Source organism: Nicotiana attenuata, chromosome 7 (genome assembly GCF_001879085.1).
Source record: "Nicotiana attenuata strain UT chromosome 7, NIATTr2, whole genome shotgun sequence".
NCBI lineage: Eukaryota > Viridiplantae > Streptophyta > Magnoliopsida > Solanales > Solanaceae > Nicotiana > Nicotiana attenuata.
Window position 1 is genome coordinate 84,446,232 of NC_031995.1, and position 25,438 is coordinate 84,471,669.

Sequence of the window (25,438 nt, forward strand, 5' to 3'; positions counted from 1 at the left end):
TATTAAAACCCTTGCATTGCCAATATCATGATTTGCTATGTATTAGTTATACCTAGGATAATCCCAAATAGGATGTATTAATTATATATACGTTGAAAAAATATATCAAACAAGGGATTAGTAATGCACAAAACTAGTACCTATATTATTTTGTCTAGTACCTCCTGCCAACCGACATGTTAAAGAATCGTACTTCCTTTTTCGATTTCGATGTGGGATTCTCAGAATCCAACAAACTTAATTAGGAGTATTAACTTTTGTAAGTCAGTCTCCTTAATTAATAGTAGTGAGTCGTGCGGCGCCTTATTATAACAGGGAATGTTTTTCCAAGTATGTATCTGTAATGACCTAACAGGTTATTTTGATCATTAGCATGTTGTCCGACAGTTTGAGACCTCGAATAGCTTCACTTCATGTTGATTTGGAAAGATAATTCTCAATTCGGAAGCTTTAAATTAGAAGAGTTGACTGAGGTTTCACTATTGAGTAAACGACATTGAAATCAGGATTTGAAGGTTCCTATAGGTTAATAAGGTGATTTTGGACTTGAGCAGATGTTCGGGTTGAGTATCAGATGGTCTGGGAGTGTTTCGGCGCTTAATATCAGATGTTTGTATTTTGAAGGTTTTAAAATCTGCTACGTTTTACTTTGAGTGAATTTTGGTGTTATCGGACTCCGGATGGTGTTCCAGGACCTTGGATAGGTTCATGTTATTGTTTGGAACTTTTGCGTCAGGTTTGGTTGTGATCCGGAATGTCTAAGTGTGATTCGGACGCATACGGCGAAGTTTGAATGTTTGACAGTTAAGAGAAGGTTTTGATCGTCAATTCGTAATTTTGATATTATCAATGGCGTGTCGAGCCTTTGGACAAGTTTGGATAAGGTATTGGGACTGGCTTGTATGAGTGGACGAGGTCCTGGGGGCCTCAGGTGTGTTTCGGGGTGGTTACGGACCAAGTTTGGGTGATTTGCTGTTGCTGGTGCTAGTTTCCGGTGTTGTTCTTCGCAAACACGATGAGATGCACGCGTTCGTGGGGAAGGATTTTTGGTTGCTAGGAATTTGTGCTACGCGTTCGCGATGGAGGACTCGCGTTCGTGAAGGTGTGGGGGGCAGAGGTGCATCGCGTTCGCGACAAGGGTGTCATGTTCGCATAGGTGAGGCTGGGTCTGGAGAATAGCTTTCGCGTTCGCGAAGGTCAGGTCGCGTACACGATGGTCAGGCGGGTAAGGCATGGCATTTGCGAGCCTGGTCTCGCCATCATGAAGAAGGATTTGGAGCTGGAGCTGAGTTTGTGCTTCGCGAACGCGAGGCACATGCCACTTTCACGAAGAAGGACGCCTGGGCATATTATATGTTTGCCAAGTCGGGATTTTTCTCATTTCAACTCATTTCTCTCTTGCTTGGGCGATTTGGAGGATCCATTTTCATCATCTATCATTAAGTAAGTTATTCCCACTTATTGTAAGTTAAATACATAGATTATATATGAATTTTAAAATGAACTAGGTAGAAACTGAGGTATTTTGGAAGAAACCCTAAAAATGATATTTTGGAGTTTTGACCACAAAATTGGACAAGGAATTTGGAATAAATTAAATATTTGAGTTCATGGTGCTATGGGTAATAATTATCTTCGAATTTTTTTGGAGTCCAGGCACGTAGGCCCGGGGGTTTACTTTGTCGATATGTCGGGTGGAAATGGGAATTGTTATTAATTGTTAAAAGATGAGTCTTTGGGTATACTTTGATTGATTTGCAGTTGTTTGACTAGTTTCGGATTGTTTGGAATTGGTTTGAGGAGTTAGAGAGGCGTTGGAGCCGATTATTGAATTTCGAAGTGAGGTAAGTCTTATGTCTAACCTTGTGAGGGGGGATTCACCCGGTAGGTGCTATAATTGTTATATGCTACATGTTGTGGGAGCTACACACGTATGAGGTGACGAGTGTATGTGCGTAAGCTAGAATTTCTTATTAGGTCCGGGTAGACTTAGACTCACCCCATGCTTTAATTATAATATTTGAGTTATTCTTGCCTGTTTCATTACTTTAGTTTATATTTTTTTCCTGAAACTAGACTTGCATGAATTATCAGACTTGCGATCTTAGATATTTGGTGATCTACTTGATTAGTAGTAGAGAGTATACTTCCTTTTACAAATTTTTCCCGTGTTTTACGACTTTGTCCGAAAGTTTCTTGAATCTCATAACTCACACATACATTCTTTAGTGCGGCTAGTAACCGTCAAGTTTCACAATTCCTATGGTATCGGGATGAACGTCTTAGCAGTATCATTATGAGATCGGGTCATTCTCCTCGACAATATTATGATATGCATTTACGGTTTGTGTCGCCGACCCTCAGCAGTGTACACGTCTATGGGATCGGGCTTAATGCCTTAGCAGTACTATTATGGGATCGGACCATACGCCACTACAGGAAATCGTGCCATTACTCTTACGGGATCGGGTCGCTCGCCTCGGCATAATTATGCGTAATACTTGATAAGAAGTCAGTGTACCCGTGAGTTTTCCTAACTTGAAATGTGACATTTTATCTGGTGTTGACCATTATGTATTCCATTTGAGATAGTATCCGGTTATTGAGGATTTTGTGTTTACTATTCTGCTGAGGCTCGTATTATGCACATATATTCGTTTCCTTATTCTTATCTGCTATGCCTCATACCTGTTTATTTTTGTTTATCTGATTTATTAGGGCCATTAGTAAGTATCAATGCCAACCCTTTATCACTACTTTTTCGGGGTTAGCCAGATACTTACTGAGTATGCATTGATTTACGTACCCATGCTACACTTCTGCCATGATTGTGCAGGTAATGAGACTGGTACATTTGGTGGTCATTTGGCGCATAGGCGCAGATGCTGAAGAGACTTTGTGGTGAGCAGCATTCCATGTTACGATCCGTAGCACACGGAGTCCTCATCTTATTTATTTATTTTATCCTGTCCATTTTATATTCCGAACAGATGTATTAGTATTGTACTTTCCAGTAGAAGCTCATGCACTTGAGACACCAGATTTCGGGGATTCAGATTTTTCTTGTGGTTGTATTCTATATGATTTCGGGTTTCTATTTCGACCACATTCGAACATTTAAAAGAATAACATCTATACTTTTTATGACAATGAACGAACTTTCACTCTTTATTTCTTAAATTGTTTTTATATGTATTTTGGATTTACTATTGACTTATTGATTTAATTATTGTCTTGACTAACAGTAGTGTTTGGCGCCATCACGGCCTATTATGCGATTTGGGTCGTGACAATTTGGTCTCAGAGCTATAGGTTCACTTAGGTCTCATGAGTTATGAGCAAGTCTAGTAGAGCCTTATGGATCGGTGCGGAGACGTTCGTACTTATCTTCGAGAGGCTATAAGACTGTTAGGAGAACTTCCCTTTCCTAATTTGTTGTCGTGCGATTTGATTTCGGTGAGGCTTATGCCTTCAGTTCCTTCCTACTCATTCATACGTGATGTCGATCATTCGATATCAGTTGGGCACTAACGAGTTGTGGAGATGCTAGAGATATGGTGAAGGATGTTTTTTTTTGAATTTACAAGCGGACTATTATTGTCTCCTTGTGGAGGGGTGTTCTGTCATTTCAGCCAGTGTTAGTGTTTTCCATGGTCTCGAGGATATGCACAATATATTATAATATTCATGCGTTATTATCATGCAGTGTTGGTGTATATAGTGGGGTGTCTACTTATGTTTCACGATGGTGATTAAGTTGGGAGAAGCATTATTCGGTTCATGATTGGGGATTCGGCATTTAATTCCAGCGGATGAGAGGCAATTGGGCTATGAATGTTCAGGCATTGGTAGATGGAGTCGTGAGGTTGGGTATTTTCAAACTTGGTGGAATTCTTGTTTATGTTATGGCGTCGTCATCCTTGTTTGAACGCATTAAGATTCGTCGATATGATGGTTTTCATTTGGTTGCCTTTGGTGCACGGCATTATGAAATGGTACATATTAAGTGATCATCAGAGATGGCAGTGTGTTGCCAATTTAGGGTCGAATCGGTGTTTCTAGTGTTGATGGCTCGAGGAAGATGATCTTTAAGGAAGCTTATAGTTTATAGCAATCTATTTGTTTGGGTGCTACGGAGATGGATCGTAATTGGGGCGGCATGATTGGTGGCGGATGATGAGAAAGGACGTGGTGGGATATGTCTCGCGGTGGTTGAACTGTTAGAAGGTCAAGTATTAACAGCAGAGATTGAGTAGTTTGCTTCGGGAGATGGCTGAAATGGAGCGGGAGAGGTAGCGTATCGTATAGATTTGTTGTAGGATAGTCACATGCTTTGAGATATGTTAGTGTGATTTGGGTCATGGTGGACAAATGACCAATCCTGAGTATTTCATTTGAGATGGTGGCTTTTATACTTGGGAAGTTCAAATGCAATGAAAAGAGTTTGATTAGGATGTAGAGGAATTTGAATGCTAATCATCATTTGGGGATGCGATATATCTTCAAGTTGTAAATGTATCGTTGGACCTTCAGTTGATGTTAATGGGATGAACAGATTCTTATAGCTGCTGGACGAGTGTAGGCTCAGGAGAATGAACTGACTTCGTTGTGGTTGTAACTTGGGAAATGATGTTGGAGGATGTCGATATGGAATTACATAGGTGGGCAATCTCCTGCGAGCAGGTTAGAGATTGCATAATTTCTGATAAAGTTCCTATGAAGAGTTCTACTTTCTGTCCAACATGAGGCGTGTACTGCGATGTGAGTCTGGATCATCTGGGGAAAATGGAGCGACTGTCATCAAGTTATGTCTGCATTAGGACTGATAATTCAGGATGTGTGATGATTAGTGTAACAAGAGCTTATGAGAAATTTGGCTGAGTAACGGTGTGAGATCGTGGTAGCTAGGAAGAGAAGTCATTGTGGGTCCTTGGATTTCTCGATTATGGCTTAGCGTCAAGTGGGGGAGCCTACCATCGATGATTGGATCACGTGGTTATGTGTCTTATAGTTTCTGGTTATCGGTACGTTAGTGGATTAGTAATAACTGAGAAAGAGAACATTAGGGGTGATTTGAGCAAGGAATATGAATAATGTGTGCTACGTTTCACCTTATTAAGATGTGAAGTTGTGAAATGATCCAAATTTGATATTTCTATGTGAAGGTGATGTGCAAGGGAGGAGATTCATTGACTTCTTCTTTTGGAGTATTCATGTGCTAACGGAGCACTAGTTGTTAGGTATATATTCGAGACCAGGTCAGAGTTGGTGACTCTCAACGATGGTTCTAGTGGGTTCGAGAAAGATGACAATTAGAGTGGGTGATCGAGTGAATGTCTTCAATATTTATAAAGAACTTAAATTGTTAGTCCACTACAAAGAGTTATCCATAATTTTTTGTGGTGGAAGGTGATGTGACTTCAGCGGTGCCTTTTATGAGCCCTACAGACCCCAATGGACAAGCTTTATTGGGGGATGAAAAAGAAAGTGAAGACGAGTTGGTGGAAGAAATTGAGCAAGTCCTTAACGTAGCTTGCAAGTATGTCGAAGGTCTTGGAAGATTGGAGGAGTTAGATCGACCAGTTACATTGACTCCTCCCAAGCCTTAATGAGAAGCTTTTATAACCACACAAATACTCTGACCTCTTTTTCACTTGTTTAGGACTACAAATTCCAAAAGTCTTCATTAACTCCGCATCCAGTCAAACAGGTTCACATAAATTAGAACGGAGAGAGTAAAAAGTAGCAACTTCTTTCATAAGTTACATTGCATTGTCATGAGCAAAAACTCTATTTCCTTGTATCTTCATCTGCGACCCAAGGGTTGGTCGCCTTTGGGCTTTGACAATTTTGGGATAATTTCACATAAATACAACTCACACATCTGACTTGCAACATAATAGCCTAGATACCACTTTGCAAATCTATAGCCCAAAAAATAATAGGCTAATTCCCGAAAGACAGCTTATTTTGCTCCCTCTGTATACAACCAGTTGTTTTCATTCTGTTGATTTCCTTTGATTATTAAGCATTTGATAAAAAAATGCAAATCAGCCACAACGCAACTCAAAAATCATGAATAATACATATTATCTGAAGGTAAGAAATTCAAACACTTTTATGTGCAATTGCTGAAGCAATCCAACAGGATAAAAGAAAAATAAAAACTTGGTAAATGAATTGTAGAATCCCTCCAACGCTCATACAACACATTACACGAAAAAGAAGAAGAGAAGGAAGTGTCAAACTTCTGTAGAGGCCTCTTACACACTAACAATGTATATACATCCTTATAAACTGAAAAAATATATAATTATACAATATTATACACAAATATACACATTTATACACAATTATACAATACTGTATAACTTTGTATAAACATGTATAATAGTGTATAAGAGGTGTTTGTATATCCATATACACAATTATACACTAGTATACAGTGTTGATACAAACTGCTACATAGTTATGATTTTTATCCAAACCCAATTTCAGATTCGAGACTTCAAGGTCATAATAATAATGACCAGAACTTCAAACTTCAAAATCTTCCAACATTAGTGATTATTTTTTGGTGCAAATCAAGTTTGAGAGCTATTTATTTTCAGATCTGTGTGTATTTTCATGTTTCTTTCAAAAATCTTCTTCATTCTTCTGCTTGCCACTATGGACGACGGAGTCTTTCTTCGAGCCTTCTTCGAGCCATTAATGGCAGAACTGCGTGGGGGGGGGGGGGGGGGGTAGAGGAGGGGGAATAGCGGGGGCTAGGTTAAGAGAGGATGAAGGATCTATGTGGGTTAGAAAGAAAGAAGTGAGAGGCGGTGAGAGAGAGAAGGGAACGAAGAAAGAAGAAAATAATAAAAACTCTAAAAGTATGTCTTTAATAGTAGGCTAAAGGCTGAAAAGTTTTTTTCAAGTTATGTACAACATGGGCTAAATAGGGTAAGAGCTTCAAATATGGGCCATTTTCGGTTGGGCTATTAGGCCAAGTGACATGGGCTGTAATTCTTTCAACAATTTTCTATAGGTGGATAATGGTAGTTATCCCTTATTCAAGGTCATGAGTTTACTATTTCTCTGCCAGTGGACGATGGTTGTTACCCCTTATACAAGTATTTATTTCTCTATCAGTTGTAAGTTGATATTGAGGATTTTATGACAATGGTCCGGAATACTGCTTGAGTTCTACTAACCAAACTAGATTCGCCAGGATGCAAAATAAGCAACTTTCATCGCAACTGTGTAAGCTTACAAATACAAAACATTCCAGAAAAAAATATATAAATAATACAATGGCAAAGATAACATGGGAAATGCATCAACTATCGATGATGCAATCACTTGAGTTCTCAAAATACATCCAGGAAGATGGGATAGTTCGATTTACAAGAATGCATCCTTCTCGAGCAGCTTAAGGACCTCGTTCTGGTTATTGAGTTTGGCAACATCTATTGGTGTCTTCCCATCCAAGTTCTGAAGAGTACTGCGCAAAGAAAATAGAATCTAGTAAATGGGATAAGAAAGAGAATAAATAGCAAGAAACAAGGGGCATCCAGGAACATAAATATCCCGATGCACAAAGAATTAGACTTACACAGCAGCTCCATTCTCTAAAAGCAGAACTACACACTCCTTTCTTCCGTATCCAGCAGCATAGTGCAGGGCAGTATTCTTATTCTTGTCCAAAGCATCGACCTTTGCCCCAGCCTCAAGAAGGACCTGAGCACATTTCACCTGTATATACATGGAAAATAGGCTAAACCTTTGCTACTACATTCTTAAATGACACATAATCCATCTTGACACCTCCCACATTAACACCGCACATTTGGTGTTGATGTTTCCATATACTCTTGAGTGAAGGTGGAAAAGTATGGTTACACCCAATAAAGGAAAAAGAAATTTTCAATAAGGGTGTTCAAATTTTGAACACCCTTTGCCAATGGACTATGCAAGGGTGTTCCAAGTCTATTTTTAATCAATAACAAGTAACATTTTACCTTATACGTAGTATAATTTTTCGGCGAAGGGTGGTCAGCTGACCACCCTCGGGCCAACATGGCTTCGCCCCTGGCCACGTCCACCTTGGTGGATTGTACAATAGAAGGAGCGCTTATACGAACTGACCCCTAGTTAATTTCACAAGATACCTAATCTACAGATAACTCCTAATAAATTGCTAATTATTGGCATAGCAGTAATTTTTTTTTTCTTTTATTTTATTTCATAAGATTCTTAGCATATTAGTAAGCTCCAAGGAAAATAAAACATTAAAGAGAGGAGTCTGTAGGGGACTAGTGGACGGTGTAAATCAGCTACGACTACTAGTGAAGATAAAAGCTTTAAAATGTATGCAAATTTCAAGGGAAAACCAATTTTTGCTTTAAGGAAGGATTGTTCCCACTGGGGCCAAGTTTTGGAGCTTAGCTAAGCCCATTAGGAAGCCAAATAGGATACTCTATTATGCTAAAATACACAAATCCCGGGATACAGCTGTATGTATATTGAGTATGACAAAGGTCCTAAATAAAGGAACATTTTAACTATCTTCTTACCTCCCCATATCCACATGCAAAGTGCAATGCTGTCCTTCCTTCTGAATCTTCTTCATCTTTATCAGCACCAGTAGCTACCGCACTCTTCAAGCCCTAAAAGTTAAGGAAAATCCACGTATGTTTAAACGAGGTCTCTTCTATTCAGCAATATTTAGTTAATATGTTCACATCAAAGCTCAATGTATATTCAATTCATCCACAAATTCGGCCAGCAGGATGGCTTTCGATGAAGAGAAGGGGGAGGGGATTTTTCTCCAAGAAGTAAATGGCTTCTGAACTCAAGATAACAAAATGAACTTCCACATATTTCACGTTTATGACCCCAAAATAGTACACTTAATAAGCACCTCTGCATCACCCACACTGGCACACTGGTGAACGACGGATTCATCTTCATTTGCTTCTTCTGTTTCATCTGGCCCAGAAACTCCAGCTGAGGAGGCACCCTCCCCTGCAACAGCAAAACCCATTGCTTCACCTAGCTTCTTTAGAACATCTTGATCATTCCAATACCTGAAACAAAAAAAACAAAAAAAATCATACCTTACAGTTAAATAACAAATAAAAAGCAAAACAAATTTTTTTAACATCATAATGTACAAAACGGAAGACGTTTATAATACAGCAAAAACATAAAATATAACATAGTTAAGATCAAGGATCAAAAGTGCAGAGCACATAACATCTTGTATCTAAGGAAGAGAACTGAAGTAAATAATTAGCAAGCACATGGAGCTGCAGGTGTGCACATAATATGCTTTCTGTACACTTAAGTCCAACATGTTATATAGCTCAGAAGAGCAGCAAATGAACAATCTCAGAACGAAATAAACTGGGAAGCACAATGAAAATGTTGCAGGCTCACATCCATTTCTTCTAAAGCTCTCTCACTTCAATTCTCCGCCACATGTATATCAAAAGTAGATCGGAAACAGTCTCTCTGCCCTTCCAGGGTAGGGGTAAGGCTGCGTACATCCTACCCTCCCCAGACCCCACTTGTGGGATTATACTGGGTGGTTGTTGTTGTTGTATGTATATCAAAAGTAGCCACCAAAATGTTTCCTTTTCCCCTGCTCTGGAGAGAACTTAAGATGAGATTCTTTGACTGGGACTGGCATTGTCTAGTTGATTCCAGTCACCAAAGATTCATAACAGATAGTGAGTTCCAGTAAAGCTGCAAACTTTAATTTCGAATAATGGTTTACGCTCAATATCAAGACCCACCACCCTTTCTATGACATTGTTGCCTTAATTTAATCAACTAAAACTTCTACAAGAAAAGCTTATCCAGTAAATATCATTTTATCATGGTGCGTGTTCATTTCAAAAGATACACTCAACAAGGAAAAATTGTGGATCTCAATCTGAAATACTTAGCCGCCAGTAAGATCTTATACTTAACACATGTACGTTCTGAGCTAGAAATTAGGTTAACCAAAAGTGAATGCCACTAATAATATCAAATAGGAGCACATATGACCTCATCATTGCAGCTGGACCTCCACTTTCAATCTCTTCCAAAATTGGTTTCAGTGATGGGTCTTCTTTGATGCGCGCCATTCGTTCTTCAATTTGGTTTTTCTGTGATGGGTTTGTCAAATTCTCAAGCATGCTGGACATAGATGGATCCTGATAAATAAAAAAATGACACTCAGCTGAATCTTTATGTACTAAGAAATCCAGTGGCTTTCTGTACAACATGAAAGAAATGATACCTGCATCAATGCACTACCAAGTCGCTCAGCCATCGTCATAAATTGAGGATTTTGCATAACCTGTTGCATTGTAGAGTAATATTGTTGGCTATCAAAGTTGGGGATACCTTCTTCCACAGCAGCACCCTGAAAGGTCTTCTGAAGCTGCTCAGCCATCTGATTAAATGAAGGATCTTTTGCAATCTGCTCAGCTAGTTCTTTAATACTTGGATCCTACATTAGCCACGTTATTTGAAAATAAAATAAGATATAAGAATTACAAATGAACATGTCAAGCAACCAAGCACCAATCATTTATTAATTGAATTCTGATATTCTTTTAGGTTCTATATCATATCGAAGAGAGTGTGTGTGTGTGTGTCAACAGTTTATATTGCCATATATTGGTGTCATGGGCTTCTTATGTTTTATAAGCAACACTAGTGGTACACAAATTGTTCACAATTTCATGTCTAATAAATTCAACCAAAATGACAATTGGTTACAGTTTGCACTTTTACTTTCCCAACAGCATCTCTCTTAATAGAATATCCTATTGCTCAAAAAGAAAGCAACTGAAAAAATACCATGGATGTTTTTTCCTCACAACGGTCAGTAATATAGAATCCACAGATATTTATCAAACACGACTAGCGAACTCTTATTTGAGTAGTGACAGATATGTACATTAAGCAGTCCAGTCATGGCTGAGAAATCAAAGGGATTTTGAAGCCCAGCTGCAGCTGCAGCTGCAGAGGTTGGTCTCGTCTCTCCTGTTTGCGCTTCTGTGGAGGCAGAAGACTTTTTACTCTCAGAAGACCCAGGCTTCTCATCTGGAAAAGAGAAAGATACAAATCAAAAAATAAAATTACAGCTTTATGCTCGACTATTCACCATGTCACAAAGACAACTTTTTAGATTCAACATGGTATACCATTTTGTCTTTTTAGATTCAACATGGTATACCATTTTGTACTTTGTCGGAGGTAAAACAAACTGTGTGGCTTAAAAACAGTAAAATGATAATTCTAGGTGTGAGAGAATAACACACATATCCAGATAATAACTGAGAAAACAATGATAGGATCCCGAAGAATAATGATGAAATTGTAGCAATCAAGCTAAAGGAACAAATAATAAAAGCTCCTTAATAAAAACCCAAATAATGAAAGCCTTGCTGTATCTTTACTGGCCTTTTATTATTATCTTCTTTTATCTAAATAAGTTTGTGTATGCTTAAATTCACTCCTGACTCAAGTATCTATTCTGATTAACCTAACCTTCACTCAATCAGATTTCTTTACAAGTCAATCTGGAATTCAGTTAAAAAAATCAAGTTCCACCATATAAGCATGATCTAGAGTTATATATCTTCGCGTTGAGACGTGCTCTCCACTAATTTTGGTCTTTGCTTTTAACAGCTTGTTTGGATGATTGTAACATATCGTTTCTTTATGTAACATATCGTATTCAGCGGCCTTAGTTGCAACTTGTTATCTTCTAGTTGGGTCCGTTGCCTATTTTGTGTTAGTGATTTTCCGTAGTCTGTCGTAGGTATATTGGATGTGGTCTGGGATAGTAGAGTAAAGTCATGTCCTCGGAGGGTGCCGGGGTGGGGCAGGGGGTGGGACGGGAGGCAAGGAGGTAAGGGGAACAAGGGAGCCTGTAGGTTGAGGATTGGGTCATGAAACATAGGTACATTGATGGGTAAGTATATAGAGTTGGCGAAGATTCTCCGGAAGAGGAAGGTCAATATAGCTTGTGTCCAGAAGATTAGGTTTGTAGGGACAAAGGTGAGGGATGCAGACGTGTATAAGTTGTGGTACCCTGGAGTCATGAAGGGCAAGAATGGAGTGGATATTTTGGTGAATATGGATCTTAGAAAGTCTGTGGTAGAAGCTAGGCGGGTGAATTATAATTAATATCGGTTAAGTTAGTGGTTGGAGAGTGCACCCTTAATGTCGTTAGTTGGATGAGGAGGTTAAAAGGCGCTTCTGGGAGGGGTTGGATGAGATTGTGTGCAGTATTCCACCCGCTGAGAGATTATTTATAGGAGGGGATTTCAATGGCCATATTGGGTCGACTGCTGGTGGCTATGGCGAGGTGCATGGCGACTTCGGCTTTGGGAATTAGGAACGGAGGAGGTACTTCGTTGTTAGATTTCGCTAAGGCTTTTGAGCTGGTGATTGCAAACTCTAGTTTAGGGAGGAGCATCTGGTAACTTTCCAAAGTACGGTGACGAAGACTCAGATTGATTATCTCCTCCTCGGGAGGTGTGATAGAGGGTTATGCAAAGATTGCAAGGTTATCCCGGGTGAGATCCTCACGATGAAGCATAGGCTCTTGGTAATGGACGTTGGTATCATGATAAGGAGGAAGAAGAGGTCTGCTCGAGATCGACCGAGGATCAGTTGGGGAGCCTTAACTAAGGATAAAGCTCAAGAGTCGGAGAGGAGGTTATCGGCTGTGGGAGCCTTAACTATGTGGACGACGACGGCGAACCGTGTAAGGGAGGCGGCGAGAGAGGTGTTAAGGGTCTCGAAGGGTTACTCTGGCGGGCACAAATGCAACTGGTCTAAGGCAAAGTGTAAGCGAAGAAAGCATCGTACTTGAAGTTAGTAGGGAGCACAGGCGAGGAGGAGAGGAGAGCGAACACAGAGAGATATAAGGTAGCAAGGAAGGATGCGAAATTGACAGTCACAGAGGCTAAGACTGCAGTATTTGGTCGTTTGTATAAGGAATTGCGAGAAAAGGCAGGGATAAGAAGTTATTTCGGTTGGCTAAGGCGAGAGAGGGGAAGGCTCGGGATCTAGACCAAATTAGGTGCATCAAAGACGAGCTTGGTAGAGTATTGATGGGGGAGTCTCAGATTAAGCAGAGATGACAAACTTACTTTCATGGACTTCTAAATGAAGAGGGGGACCGAGATATAATGTTAAGTGATCTGGGGCATTCGGAGAGTCTCCGAGACTTTAGGTATTGTAAGCGCATTAAGGTTGAGGAGGTCATGGGAGCTATGCGTAAGATGAGAAGGGGCAGAGTGACCGGGCCAGACGAAATTCCGGTTGAATTTTGGAGGTGTGTGGGTAGAGCAAGCTTGGAGTGGCTGACTGGGTTGTTTAATGTTATTTTCAGGACGAAGAGGATGCTAGATGAGTGGAGGAGGAGTACGGTGGTACTGTTGTACAAGAACAGAAGTTATATCCAATGTTGTAACTATAGGGGTATCAAGTTACTAAGTCATACCATGAAAGTTTGGGGGAGGATGGCAGAAGTGAGGGTGAGGAGGACTGTGTCTATATCCGACAACCAATTCGGGTTCATGTCGGGTCGTTCGACTACGGATGCTATTCACCTTATTAGGAGATTGGTGGAACAGTACAGGGATAGGAAGAAGGATCTATACATGGTGTTTATTGACTTGGAGAAAGCTTATGACAAGGTCCCTAGGGAGGTTCTCTGAAGATGCCAGGAGGCAAAAGGTGTGCTGGTAGCTTGCATTGGAGCGATCAAGGACATGTATGATGGAGCTAAGACTCAGGTTAGGATAGTGGGAGGCGACTCGGAGCATTTTCCGGTTGTTATGGGGTTACACCAAAAGAATCTGCGCTCAGTCTGTTCGTATTTGCCCTGGTAATGGATGCACTGACACACCATATTCAAGGGGAGGTGCCATGGTGTATGTTATTCACTGATGACATAGTTCTGATTGATGAAACACGAGGCGGTGTTAACGAGAGGTTGAAGGTTCCGAGACAAGCCCTTGAGTCTAAGGGTTTCAAGTTGAGCATGACAACCTGGAGTGCAAGTTCAGCGCCGAGTCGAGGAAAGTGGGCATGGACGTGAGTCTTTGATCACAGGTCATCCCAAGAGAGGTAGTATCAATTACCTTGGGTCGGTTATCCAGGGGGGCAGAGAGACGACGAGGACGTCACTCACCGTATAGGGGTGGCATGTATGAAATGGAGGCTAGCATCTGAAGTCCTATGTGACAAGAAAGTGACACCGTTACTCAAAGGTAAGTTTTATAGAGCGGTGGTTACACCAGCCATGTTGTATGGGGCAGAGTGTTGGCCGGTTAAGAACTCTCATATCTAGAAGATGAAAGTAGCAGAAATGAGTATGTTAAGGTGGATGTGCGGGCACACTAGGATGGATAAAATTAGGAATAAAGATATTCGGGAGAAGGTGGGCGTGGCTCCTATGGATGACAAGAAGCGGGAAACGAGGCTCAGACAATTCGGACATGTGTAGAGGAGAAGCCGATTCTCCGGTGAGGAGGTGTGAGCGGTTGGCTTTGGCGGGGATGAGAAGAGGTAGAGGACGACCTAAGAAGTTTTGAGGAGAGGTGATCAGGTAGGACATGGGGTGGATGTAGATTTCCGAGGACATGGCCCTTGATAGGAAGTTGTGGAGGTCGAGCATTAGGGTTGTACGTTAGGAGGTAATCGAGCATTTTTCTACTTCGTACCGGGGTGAGGCTAGTTCGATAGAGTTGGTCTTTCACAGCTAGTGGTTAATGCTGTGTTCACACCATCCATCCGTTTTTCATAGCACCGGGCCTTATTTACTGGTTATTGTTATTGATGATTTCAAGAAGAAGAAAAAGCTTCTCGTATTTTTTGTATATCTATTCACATCAAGAGTACTGATATTTATACCATGAATCCTATGGCTAAACTAGGAAAAGAAATCAGTAATTGCTACAATCAAGCTACAGAATAAAATCTGTCTATATTTAGGCTAGAGAATAAAATCTAATCTAATCAAATCTTTCTACTAATTACACTAATCAACACTCCCCCTCAAGTTGGTGCAAAGATGTGACACATGCCCAACTTGCAAACCAAAGTGTGAAAAGTCTTTTTGCTGAGACCTTTTGTGAGCACATGCGCTAGCTGTTTTTCTAACGATACATGAAGCAAACTCAAGGTACCACCAACAATCTTTTCTTTGATGAAATGTCGATTAATTTTAACATGTTTTGTTCTATCATGTTGAACAAGATTATGAGCTATACTAATTGCAGCCTTGTTGTCGCAATACAACAAAAGCTTCCCTGTCTCAGACAATCTCAATTCCCCCATTAACTTTTGTAGCCAAATCAGTTCACAAACACCCTGGGCCATTGCTCTATATTCTGCTTCTGCACCGGATCTGGCAACTACATTTTGCTTCTTGCTTCTCCCAGTAACTACAATCCCTCACACGAGTGTACAATAACCGGATGTAGATCTTCTACCATCTAGAGATCCAGCCCAATTGCATCTGTAAAGGCTTCTATCTGGAGGTGACCATGTTTGGAGAAAAGTAGACCCTTTCCTGGTGCAGACTTTAGATACCGCAAAATGTGAAAGGCAGCTTGCATATGAGGATCTCGTGGATCGTGCATGACCTGACTCACCAAGCTAACTGAATATGCTATGTCTGGCCTAGTGTGAGAGAGATAAATGAGTTTTCCAACCAACCTCTGATATCTCTCCTTATCAATTGACTTTCCAACCCAGTTTGTAACTTGTGATTGCTTTCAATGGGAGATTCTGCTGGTTTGCAACCTGTCATACCAGTTTCTTTCAAGAGATCTAGGATGTATTTCCTTTGAGAAATAAAGATTCCTCTTTTTGATCTAGCAACCTCAATTCCCAAGAAGTATTGCAACTTCCCTAGATCTTTGATCTCGAATTCCTGGGCTAACAGCTTCTTCAATCGGGCCATCTCTTCATTGTCATTCCCTGTCATTACTATGTCATCAACATAAACTATGAGAAGAGTGAGTTTACCCTTTTGGTGTTTCATGAAGAGGGTATGATCGGCATTACTTTGTTGGTAATCGAAAGAGATCATCGCTTTGCAGAATCTATCAAACCAAGCTCTTAGAGATTGCTTCAGTCCGTACAAGGCTTTCTTCAGTCTGCACACTTTTCCTTGACTTTGTGCAGTATCAAATCCAGGAGGAATCTCCATATACACCTCTTCTTCTAAGTCGCCATGAAGAAATGTATTCTTCACATCAAACTGTTGTAAGTCCGAATCAAGATTAACTGCACAAGACAAAAGAATTCTAATAGTGTTCATTTTTGCAACAGGGGCAAATGTCTCCTGATAATCCACTCCATAAGTTTGAGTGAACCCCTTAGCCACCAGTCTTGCTTTGAATCTTTCAATCGAACCATCAGCTTTGTGCTTCACAGTAAAGGCCCATTTGCGGCCAACCAATTTCTTATTTAGTGGTGAAGTGACAAGATCTCAAGTCTCATTCTTTGACAAGGCCTTCATTTCTTCAATCATAGCTTGCTTCCATTTAGGATCTACAAAAGCTTCCCTCCAATTCTGGGGAATAGCCACAGAAGAAATAGACAAGGCAAAAGCTCTATAGGAAGAAGATAAGGAATTACAGGAGACAAAGTTAGATAAGGGATGTTTGGTGCAAGATCTGACTCCTTTTCTATGAGCAATAGGTACATCTAACTCACTAGGAAATGTAGATAACTCACCCGTAGAAGAGGTTTCAACAGCAAAAGAGGGTTGAGCTTCAGCAGATTGCATGATGACTTCTTCAGCTCTCTTTTTTCTTGAATAAGTTATCAAATCAGGTTTATCCAAATGCCCAATAGTCTCCCCCTGAATTCTTTCTTCAATTTCACATTCTCCGGTCTTAGTGGCTTCATTTTTTGCCTTTAACAAATATACCCAAGCCATCCTAGTGCAACAACCAATAAAAGTAACAAACCATCAACTACCAGACAAGGAAACTGTTTGAGTGGGACCCCATACATCAGAGTGAATAGTCGAAAAAGGGATAGTACTTTTATTATCACTTAAAGGATAAGAGTTTCTAGTGTGCTAGGCATATTCACAAGCATCACAAAACAAAGATTCAAACTCAGTTCTAGAAAACAAAACTAGGATATAATTTCTTTAGAACAAAAAAGGATGGATGCCCCAACCGTCTATGCCACTGTATTATTTCTTGGTTGACGTTCTTATTTCCTCCAAAAAAGGCTTGACCAAATGCTCGAGTTCCATCAATCTAATATAAGTCATCATGCAATCTACCACTGCCAATCCTCTTCCTTGTTTGAAGATCCTGAAACACACAATAATCAGGGAAGAATTCGACACTACAGTTAGTTTTTTGGTGATAGCGCTAACAGATAACAAGTTAACGGGAAACTCAAGTACATGAAGAACGGATGACAATGTAATATCAGGTGTACAGATAACAGAACCTGTTCCAGAGAGACAGGAGTTAAAGAGCCATTGGCTATTCTGACACAGTCCCCTTTTGGATTAGGAGAGTAGTTCTGAAAGCCTTTAGAGGAGCCTGTCATGTGTCTATTCGCACCAGAATCAATAATTCAAGAATTAAGATGCGCATTAAAGGCAATACCTGACTGCACATAATTGGAAGTCCCAACATTAGAAGTGTCAAGTTTGTTCAGGAGACGGCGAAGTTGCTGAACTTCCTCTGAAGAGAAAGTTTCTCCCGAAGCATTTTCTCTGAATGTTTCCACATTTCCTGCAATATTAGCTTGACCCCTTGATAGACCGACACGCTTGCCTCCACAACCTCTAGTTGGTCTACCATGCAGTTTCCAGCATGTCTCTTTTGTATGTCTTGACTTTCCACAGTAATCACAGTGCAAGTGATCTTTATCAGAAGTGAACACCTTTGTTTGCTCATGAGACACGGTTAACCCAGACTTCTCGGTTGGTGCCGAATAAAGCATGACTCCTCGTTGGCTCTCTTCCTGTTGAACATAAGAGTATGCATCCTCAAGAGAAGGAAAAAGAACTTTACCAAGAACTTGAACCCAGATCTGATCGTACTCTGGGTTCAAACCGGCCAAAAAATCATGTATACTTTCCTTTTCAACCAATTTTTGAAATAGAACTGCATCATCGGTACACTTCGCTTGGAGATCCTGATAGTAGTCAATTTCCTGCCATAACCCAATTAACTCGTAATATTAGTCAGTGATAGTCAACTCACCTTGCTTGGTGGCATGAATCTTATTTTGAATTTTCAAAGACCTGAGCATCATTTCCCTTACGAGAGTAAGTGCGCTTAGTGGAATTCCAGATCTTTTCAGCAGTATCAAGCAATAAATACTGTTCAGAAATTCGAGGGTGCATAGTATTCAAAAGCCATGTCATAACTAGGGAATTATCTGAATCCCGTTGACTATAGCTAGCATCAGTCACAACAGGTGCTTTCTTTTCTCCCGTAATATAACTAAGCAACTTTCTGGACTTAATAAAAAGCAAACATGATCTTGGCCAAGCAAGGTATGTACCAGCCCCATCCAATTTAACTGCGCTAACTGGTGAAACGGAATAAACCATTTGTGAAAGAGAATTATCTGTAGATTTGGTGTACCCCATTATTTCACAAGTAGCAAACCAGAAGCCAAAAAAGGAAAATAATCACACCTACCAAATTATCAAACCTGAACTCCAAGGATGAGAGAAAAAAAAAAGCAACCTTCGCTGGAAAACAAGATCTGAGAAGCTGAAACCCTATCTCCGGTGAGAAAAAAGATTTTGGAACTGGGGTAGGCTCGGAATCCTCTGGCGATCTGAAAGGAGCAAAAAAATTCTAGAAAAAGTCGCCGGAAAGTTGTCTTCTCGCCGGCACGTGAGATTCATGTGCGCCGGAGTCAGAACTGTTGGTGGCACGTGGAGGCGCGTGGAGAGGTTTTTCTCGGAGCTGCTTACTGGGGTTTTGTCGCCGTCGCCTGAGGAAGCTTGTAGTGGTGTTAGTTTTTCCACACTACTGACATATAATAGCTCCGATGCTACAGCCACCGTGAGGGAGGAAAAACTCGACCTCTTTCAAAGAACCGGAACCCTATAGTGCTGCTGAGGGAGGAAACTCACCTCAAAATGGCAGTAGAGGCTCTGATATCATGATGATTTCAAGAAGAAGAAAGAGCTTCTTGTATATTTTGTATATCTATTCACATCAAGAGTACTGATATTTATACAATGAATCATATGGCTAAACTAGGAAAAGAAATCAGCAATTGCTACAATCAAGCTACAGAATAAAATCTGCCTATAATTAGGCTAGAGAATAAAATCTAATCTAATCAAATCTTTCTACTAATTACACTAATCAACAGTTATTGCATTTCATCTATTTTCTAGTTCTTATGATGCTGTTATTATTCTATGGTTTCTGTTGATGGTACTGATATATTGTCTCTTCACGTCTTTTCCGTCTTCTTGAACCGAGGGTCTAACGGAAACAACCTCTCTATTCCATCGGGGTAGGGGTAAGGTCTTCGTATACATAACCCTCTCCAGATCCCACTTGTGGGATTTTATTGGGTTGTTGTTGTTGTTGTTGTATTGTATTCCGTGGTCGAGTCAGAAAACTATATATATATATATATATATATATATATATATATATATATATATATATATATATATATATATTGACTCCCCTTGATTTTTTCATATATTTACTTCTTTAAATTTTGACACCCCTTAATAAAAATCTTGGCTTCGTTTTTTATTTGTATTGTATTGTACTATTTTAATGAATACACTGTTTAGACAGATTGTATCATTTTCTATCATTTCATAATGTCATCTCATAATCAGATCAGCAATTTGAAGAATAAGGTTATAATATTACAAAAAAAAAGAGTAAAATATGGAGTAGAGTAATTATCAAAAAAGGTAGAGTGAAGAGTAAAATAGAATGATAATAAGGGCAAGATGAGGAAGAGAGAAAAAAAAAAAAGGTAACAACACAACCACACCAAATCAATCGTTACATATAACGGATTTAATAGTACGACACAATAAAATTTAAATAACGATCAAAATAAACATTTAATTTAAATGATACAATACAAGAGGTAACAAGCATCCAAACAAGCTATAAGGTACCATCAAGCCCAGTTTATCTATGTACCTTTGGTCAATTAACATCAGTGACACAAAAACTTTTTCTTGAAGAAAAACAGTGCCCCAAATATACATAATGGTTTAACATGATTGCTTCTTCACTAACCGTTCTAGTCTTACTGCTTACACCATTACTACAAGTCATCCAACCAAATTACTTCTTGAAATTCCAAAAGCATGTATGTTAGGTAATAAATGTTTTTTGCAATGATCATGTCCGGTTCAACTTGCGCGCATCTCGACTATTTTGTCGGGTACTTGTTACCTCCCACTAGCACAGGTACCGAGTAACTCTATTAACGCTTAGGTTAAGGGGAAAATCAACTAGTTTTATTTGACTCTGCTGGAATTTGAACTTGTGACTCCATAGTTCTCTTTCCGCTTCATTGAACACTAGGTCACATCCTTGGGCGCAAGGGTGGATGCACGTATGGCTAAGGTGTCACCTTCGTCGAAAAGTTTTACTAAATATATATAATTAATACTATGCAAAACTCGCATCGATGAAATAAAGATGACACTACTTGACCAAGAAAGCCTTCTGGTTCGCTGGTTAAGCACAAGATTTAGCTTGTGGAGATTGGAGGTTAGAACCTCTTTAACATTTTCTTTTGCAAATTTTTGAGCCTCTCTTTTTTGTTAAAATAATATATTCGAGCGGAATTGAACCCTTGGCCTCTTCAAGAATAAAATTAAACTAAACCAACGGGACAAGGCCCTATATGTTAGTTGAAGTTATAAAAGTTAAAGTGATGTTCATTTAAGCGATTTGTCTATTTCTTCCAAATGTGACACCACTTGTGATAAATCCTGTGTACGCCAGTGATTGAATATAGGTCCCGTAAGCTTACTGATGACATTATCAACATCCTACTTTAAATCCCATGCTACATCCCATTAGACCTCTCTTGCCCCAAACACCATCATATATTGCATCCAACATATCATGGCTATATTGGGAAAAAACTGGAAATATGATGTTTTAAACCCGATAATCACTCATAGGCTACGACTCTATAGTAAGCCTATGCACCATATTGATAAATGCCACTAATTATAACATAGATGCAAATATAATACTAGAATATAACAGGGAAGAAGGAGAACAGTGAAAAGGTATACCTTCTTTTGCAGCAGGTACAACTTTATCTGCCTGAACAGCGAACATATTATGTATTAGCGTTACTGTTAACCAAAAAACAAAAAACAAAAACCAAGAAAATCAAAAAGAAAAAAACAGAGTTCTATAAGATCAAAAAGTAGAATTTTCCACAATTAAATCAACCCTCAAAAGAAAACAATCCTTAAAACCACCTAACAGAAAACAAGAAAAAGCAACAAAAAAAAAACGGTGTAAATTTATTGTATAGACCAACTAAAAAAAAAAAATCCAATCTCCTTAGAACAATTAGCAGATTGCCGGTACAAAGTGATAAGATTTGAATCAAACATATGGAGAAACGATGAATTGAGCCAATTATGAAAGTAAGTACCTCAGACATGGCTAAAGAGGAAAAGAGAGAAAAGTGAGGATATGGGGTTTCTTTGGCTTCCTTGCTTGAAAGCTGAGGCTTAGTAGAGAACTTTGGGTGTGCACGAAAGAAATGGAGAAGGGGGTGTTTTGAGATGGGGCAATCTGGAAATTAAGTTACAGTCTTACAGCTAGACAAAAATTTACTATGAGCCTGTTTGGATTAAGCGATTGTCAATAGCAGATAAGTTTGAATTTTTAAATGTTGAAATTGATTTTTTAAATAAATATTTACGTGTTTTGATAGGCGTACTGAAATTGATAATAAGCAGTTGATGTGTTTGATAGAAAAAAGCTGATAAGTAATTCTTTTATTAAAATGATTAAAATATCCTTAAAAACTTTACAAAAGATTATAAATTAGAAAGTCTTTTTGTAAAGAAAAAGATGAACAACGAATATGGAAAGAAAGGAAAGTTAAAAAATTTATTTTGGAAAAAATATTTTGTGAATTATAAAATATTATTAAGGGTACACGAGTAAAAGCTTTGGTCAAACTAAAAGTGCTTATAAGGTAAAAAGTCATAAGTTGCGGGTGACCAACTTATGACTTATGACTTATTTTAGCTTATAAGCATTTGGCTTATAAGCACTTTGGGTATTTACCAAACGCATAGATAAGCCAAAAAGTACTTATAAGTCATTTTAACCAGCTTATAAGCTTAGCCAAACACCATCTATGTCGTGATTAGCGGTGGCAAAATGGTTAAAAGAAAACAGTTAACCACCCATATTATCCACTAAAAAATGGGTTGGATAATGAACCTTTTAAAAACGGGTCAAATATGGATAAGAACCAGATTATCCATTTAGGAAATGGTTAACCAATGAGTAACCAATGGATACCCAATGGGTCTAACTTTTACATTTGTAAAGCCTCAAATTGGGGGTTTCTCAAGTTAGGGGAGACTAAGAATTCTCCCAAAAATGATCATATGCAAAAAGTCATGGATAATATGGTTATCCATATTATCCGCCGGTTAACCCATTTTTTATCCGTATTAAATATGGGTTGGGTCGGATAATTGATCCATTTTTTCATTACCTTTTTTACCCGAATCATATCCGACCCGAACCCCCCCCCCCCCCCCCCCGTTTTCCACTCCTAGTCGTGATATATGATTTGGTGCATAAGTTTTATTATTACTCCCAATAATAAAGTATTCGTAAGTGTTATCTTTTTTCCTAACAATAATATTATCCGGATTAATTTGTCTGCATCCGGACGTAACTCGAGTCCGGAACAAAAATGTGGTTCTTTTGGACTCAAAGAATCAAAATGTGTGGAGAAAAAACTTAGTGACCATTTTATATATAACGCTCTTTTAAAGGGCACTATACCTTAATGGGCGTTTGCCCAGTTAAGTATAGCGCCCTTTTAAGGCGCTTTATTTGAACAGGAAGGTATTGCGCTCTTTATTAAAACGCTATACTATAGCGTCTTAATAAAGGGCGATATACTTATATAAAAAGTCGTCCCTTTCCCTTCCCCACATAACAGAAAACGATCCCCCCCCCCCCCCCCAAAAAAACAAAACCAGTGGTCCCCCCTCCTAATTATTGACAAAAAAGCTCGAGTGGAGCCCACCGATCTCACAAAAAGCATAGATTCTCGGTCCCATGACCTAGCTAAGGTGTTATCTCGGAATGGGTTGCTCGTTTCAGCTCAAATCACCAAATCTTCAACTTTTCAAAAACTTTAAATCGAGGTATTCCGACTTAGTTTTTGTTAAAACTCGTATGAAATGCATATTAATTGTTTTTAATGTGCTATATGTTATTTTGTGATTGTTTTACGATTTAACTAATTTGTTAAGTTTTTTATCCGGACTATAATGTTAGTGTGCAAAAAAAGTTAGTAAAATAGAGAAATTGTTATTAGTTGTTAAAAAAAATTTTAATTAGTTACTTTTTACTATGGTATATGTATTTTCGTGATTATTTTGTGATTAAATTTATTTGTTATTTTTATCCGGTTTAGATTATTTATTTGCTAAAAGACTAGTACAATATATAAATTATTACTTTAGTTCCCTGTAGTGGTATCTTGTGGCCTAATGTAGTACTCATATTTGTAATGTAGTGCCCTTTTAACGTAGTATAATGTAGTGCCATTTAGCATAGTATCCTTTTAGTTATTGAAATTAATTATTTAAGTATCTCTTATATCCAAAAATACGTCAAAAAAACCGATAGTTCAAACACAAACTCTCTCCAATTCTAGTCAACAAACGTAAGAAAATAACAAGAGAAAACAACAATATTTGTCAAACTAAGTGTTGTTATATGAATATTTAATAATTAAATCCTGTATAATTATGAAAATTAATTATTTAATTTTATTATAGTAAAAAATAAGTGAATAACAAACAAACATATAAAATAATAAAACTAACATATAAAATAATAAAACTATCATATAAAAAAATAAACTAACATATACAATAATAAATTAACATATAAAATAACAGACATGTTGAGTAATAAATTGGGAAAATTTTCTCATCATGGACACAAGAATTCAAGATACCTTGGTGCTACTGGGCCTCAAATATCGAGTCTGGAACCAAAATGTGAATATTTAATAATTAAATCATGTATAGTTATGAAAATTAATTATTTAATTTTATTATAGTAAAAAATAGGTGAGTAACAAACNTAATTTTATTATAGTAAAAAATAGGTGAGTAACAAACAAACATATAAAATAATAAAACTACATATTAAAGTAACATATAAAATATAAAATTATAATATTGAAAATGTATCAACCTATACATGATGTTGACGAAGAAGTTGAAGACAGTGACAATGAAATAATGCAGATGTTGATACCCAATTTTTCCCTCATATATTTTAAATAAAATAGTGCACGTGCATTTACAAACATGCACAAGTATTTCTATAATTTTTAAAGCTTTATATCAAGTTATTTCTGCATTTTTTACATACAAATATCCAATAATTATCATTCATATCATTTTTATGATGATTTAATCATCTAAATTTATCATTTATGCCCATATAGTGCTTAAATATTTTAATTGTATTTTTTATAATTACATTTTGCATTTTAAGGCTAGAATCGCACATTCTGCAATAATAGCCCATATATATGCATAATTATATTATCTATATAGAAAATGACTTTCTATATTTTTATAATATTAGGTAATTATTTTAAATTATTTTCATGCACAAATAATATTTTTTATCATTTATTAATTATTTTTATAAATTCTTTTAGAAATTTAAATGGGTATTTAAAACATAGCCCCTTTTAATCAACTTTTCGGACCTAGCCCAATTATCCTAACCCATAACCCAATAACCTAACCCAATTACCCTGACCCAATTACCCTACCCGTCCATAACCCGCCCCAGCCTAAAATTGATCCTGGCCGTTGATCTCAGAAGATCAACGGTCCAGGATCCACCTTCCTTTTAAAATACTAAACCTCCTAAACCTACCTTCATTTCCCCCCAACCCGCCGCCTCTGGATCCCTTCTCTAATCTCTTCTCTCTCTCACCCCCTCTAACCCTAGCCCGTCGTCGCAAATCCCCCTTGATTTATGGGGTTTTCCTTCGATTTCATGCCTTATCTGGCGTCACCTTTCTACTGGTTGTATGATTTTCATGGTGCTTGATATGAATCTCAAAGACTCGAACCAAACCTGGTTCAAAGTCTCTCTTTTCTCGACTATTCTGTCTATATTCACTCTGAAATCTGTAA

General features: G+C 38.3%; 2 protein-coding genes across 3 annotated transcripts; both read right to left on the minus strand.

Annotated features, from left to right (window-relative positions):
- LOC109229392 (ankyrin repeat domain-containing protein 2B-like) lies at positions 7,213 to 21,817 on the minus strand. 2 transcript variants are annotated; one of them, XM_019394814.1, is made up of 9 exons: positions 21,667 to 21,817; positions 21,296 to 21,358; positions 10,940 to 11,085; positions 10,274 to 10,486; positions 10,039 to 10,187; positions 8,906 to 9,071; positions 8,559 to 8,651; positions 7,598 to 7,737; positions 7,213 to 7,486 (listed from the first exon to the last, which is right to left on the minus strand). In XM_019394814.1, the coding sequence occupies exons 2-9, from the start codon at positions 21,339 to 21,341 to the stop codon at positions 7,387 to 7,389; spliced, it is 1,053 nt and encodes a 350-aa protein (XP_019250359.1). In that variant the 5' UTR covers positions 21,342 to 21,358; positions 21,667 to 21,817; the 3' UTR covers positions 7,213 to 7,386. The 2 variants fall into 2 exon arrangements, with proteins under 2 accessions (XP_019250359.1, XP_019250360.1); XM_019394815.1 differs by having other exon boundaries at positions 7,266 to 7,486; positions 21,296 to 21,326.
- LOC109229393 lies at positions 16,748 to 19,131 on the minus strand. The gene is made up of 3 exons (XM_019394816.1): positions 17,643 to 19,131; positions 17,200 to 17,339; positions 16,748 to 16,952 (listed from the first exon to the last, which is right to left on the minus strand). The coding sequence occupies exons 1-2, from the start codon at positions 17,980 to 17,982 to the stop codon at positions 17,305 to 17,307; spliced, it is 375 nt and encodes a 124-aa protein (XP_019250361.1). The 5' UTR covers positions 17,983 to 19,131; the 3' UTR covers positions 16,748 to 16,952; positions 17,200 to 17,304.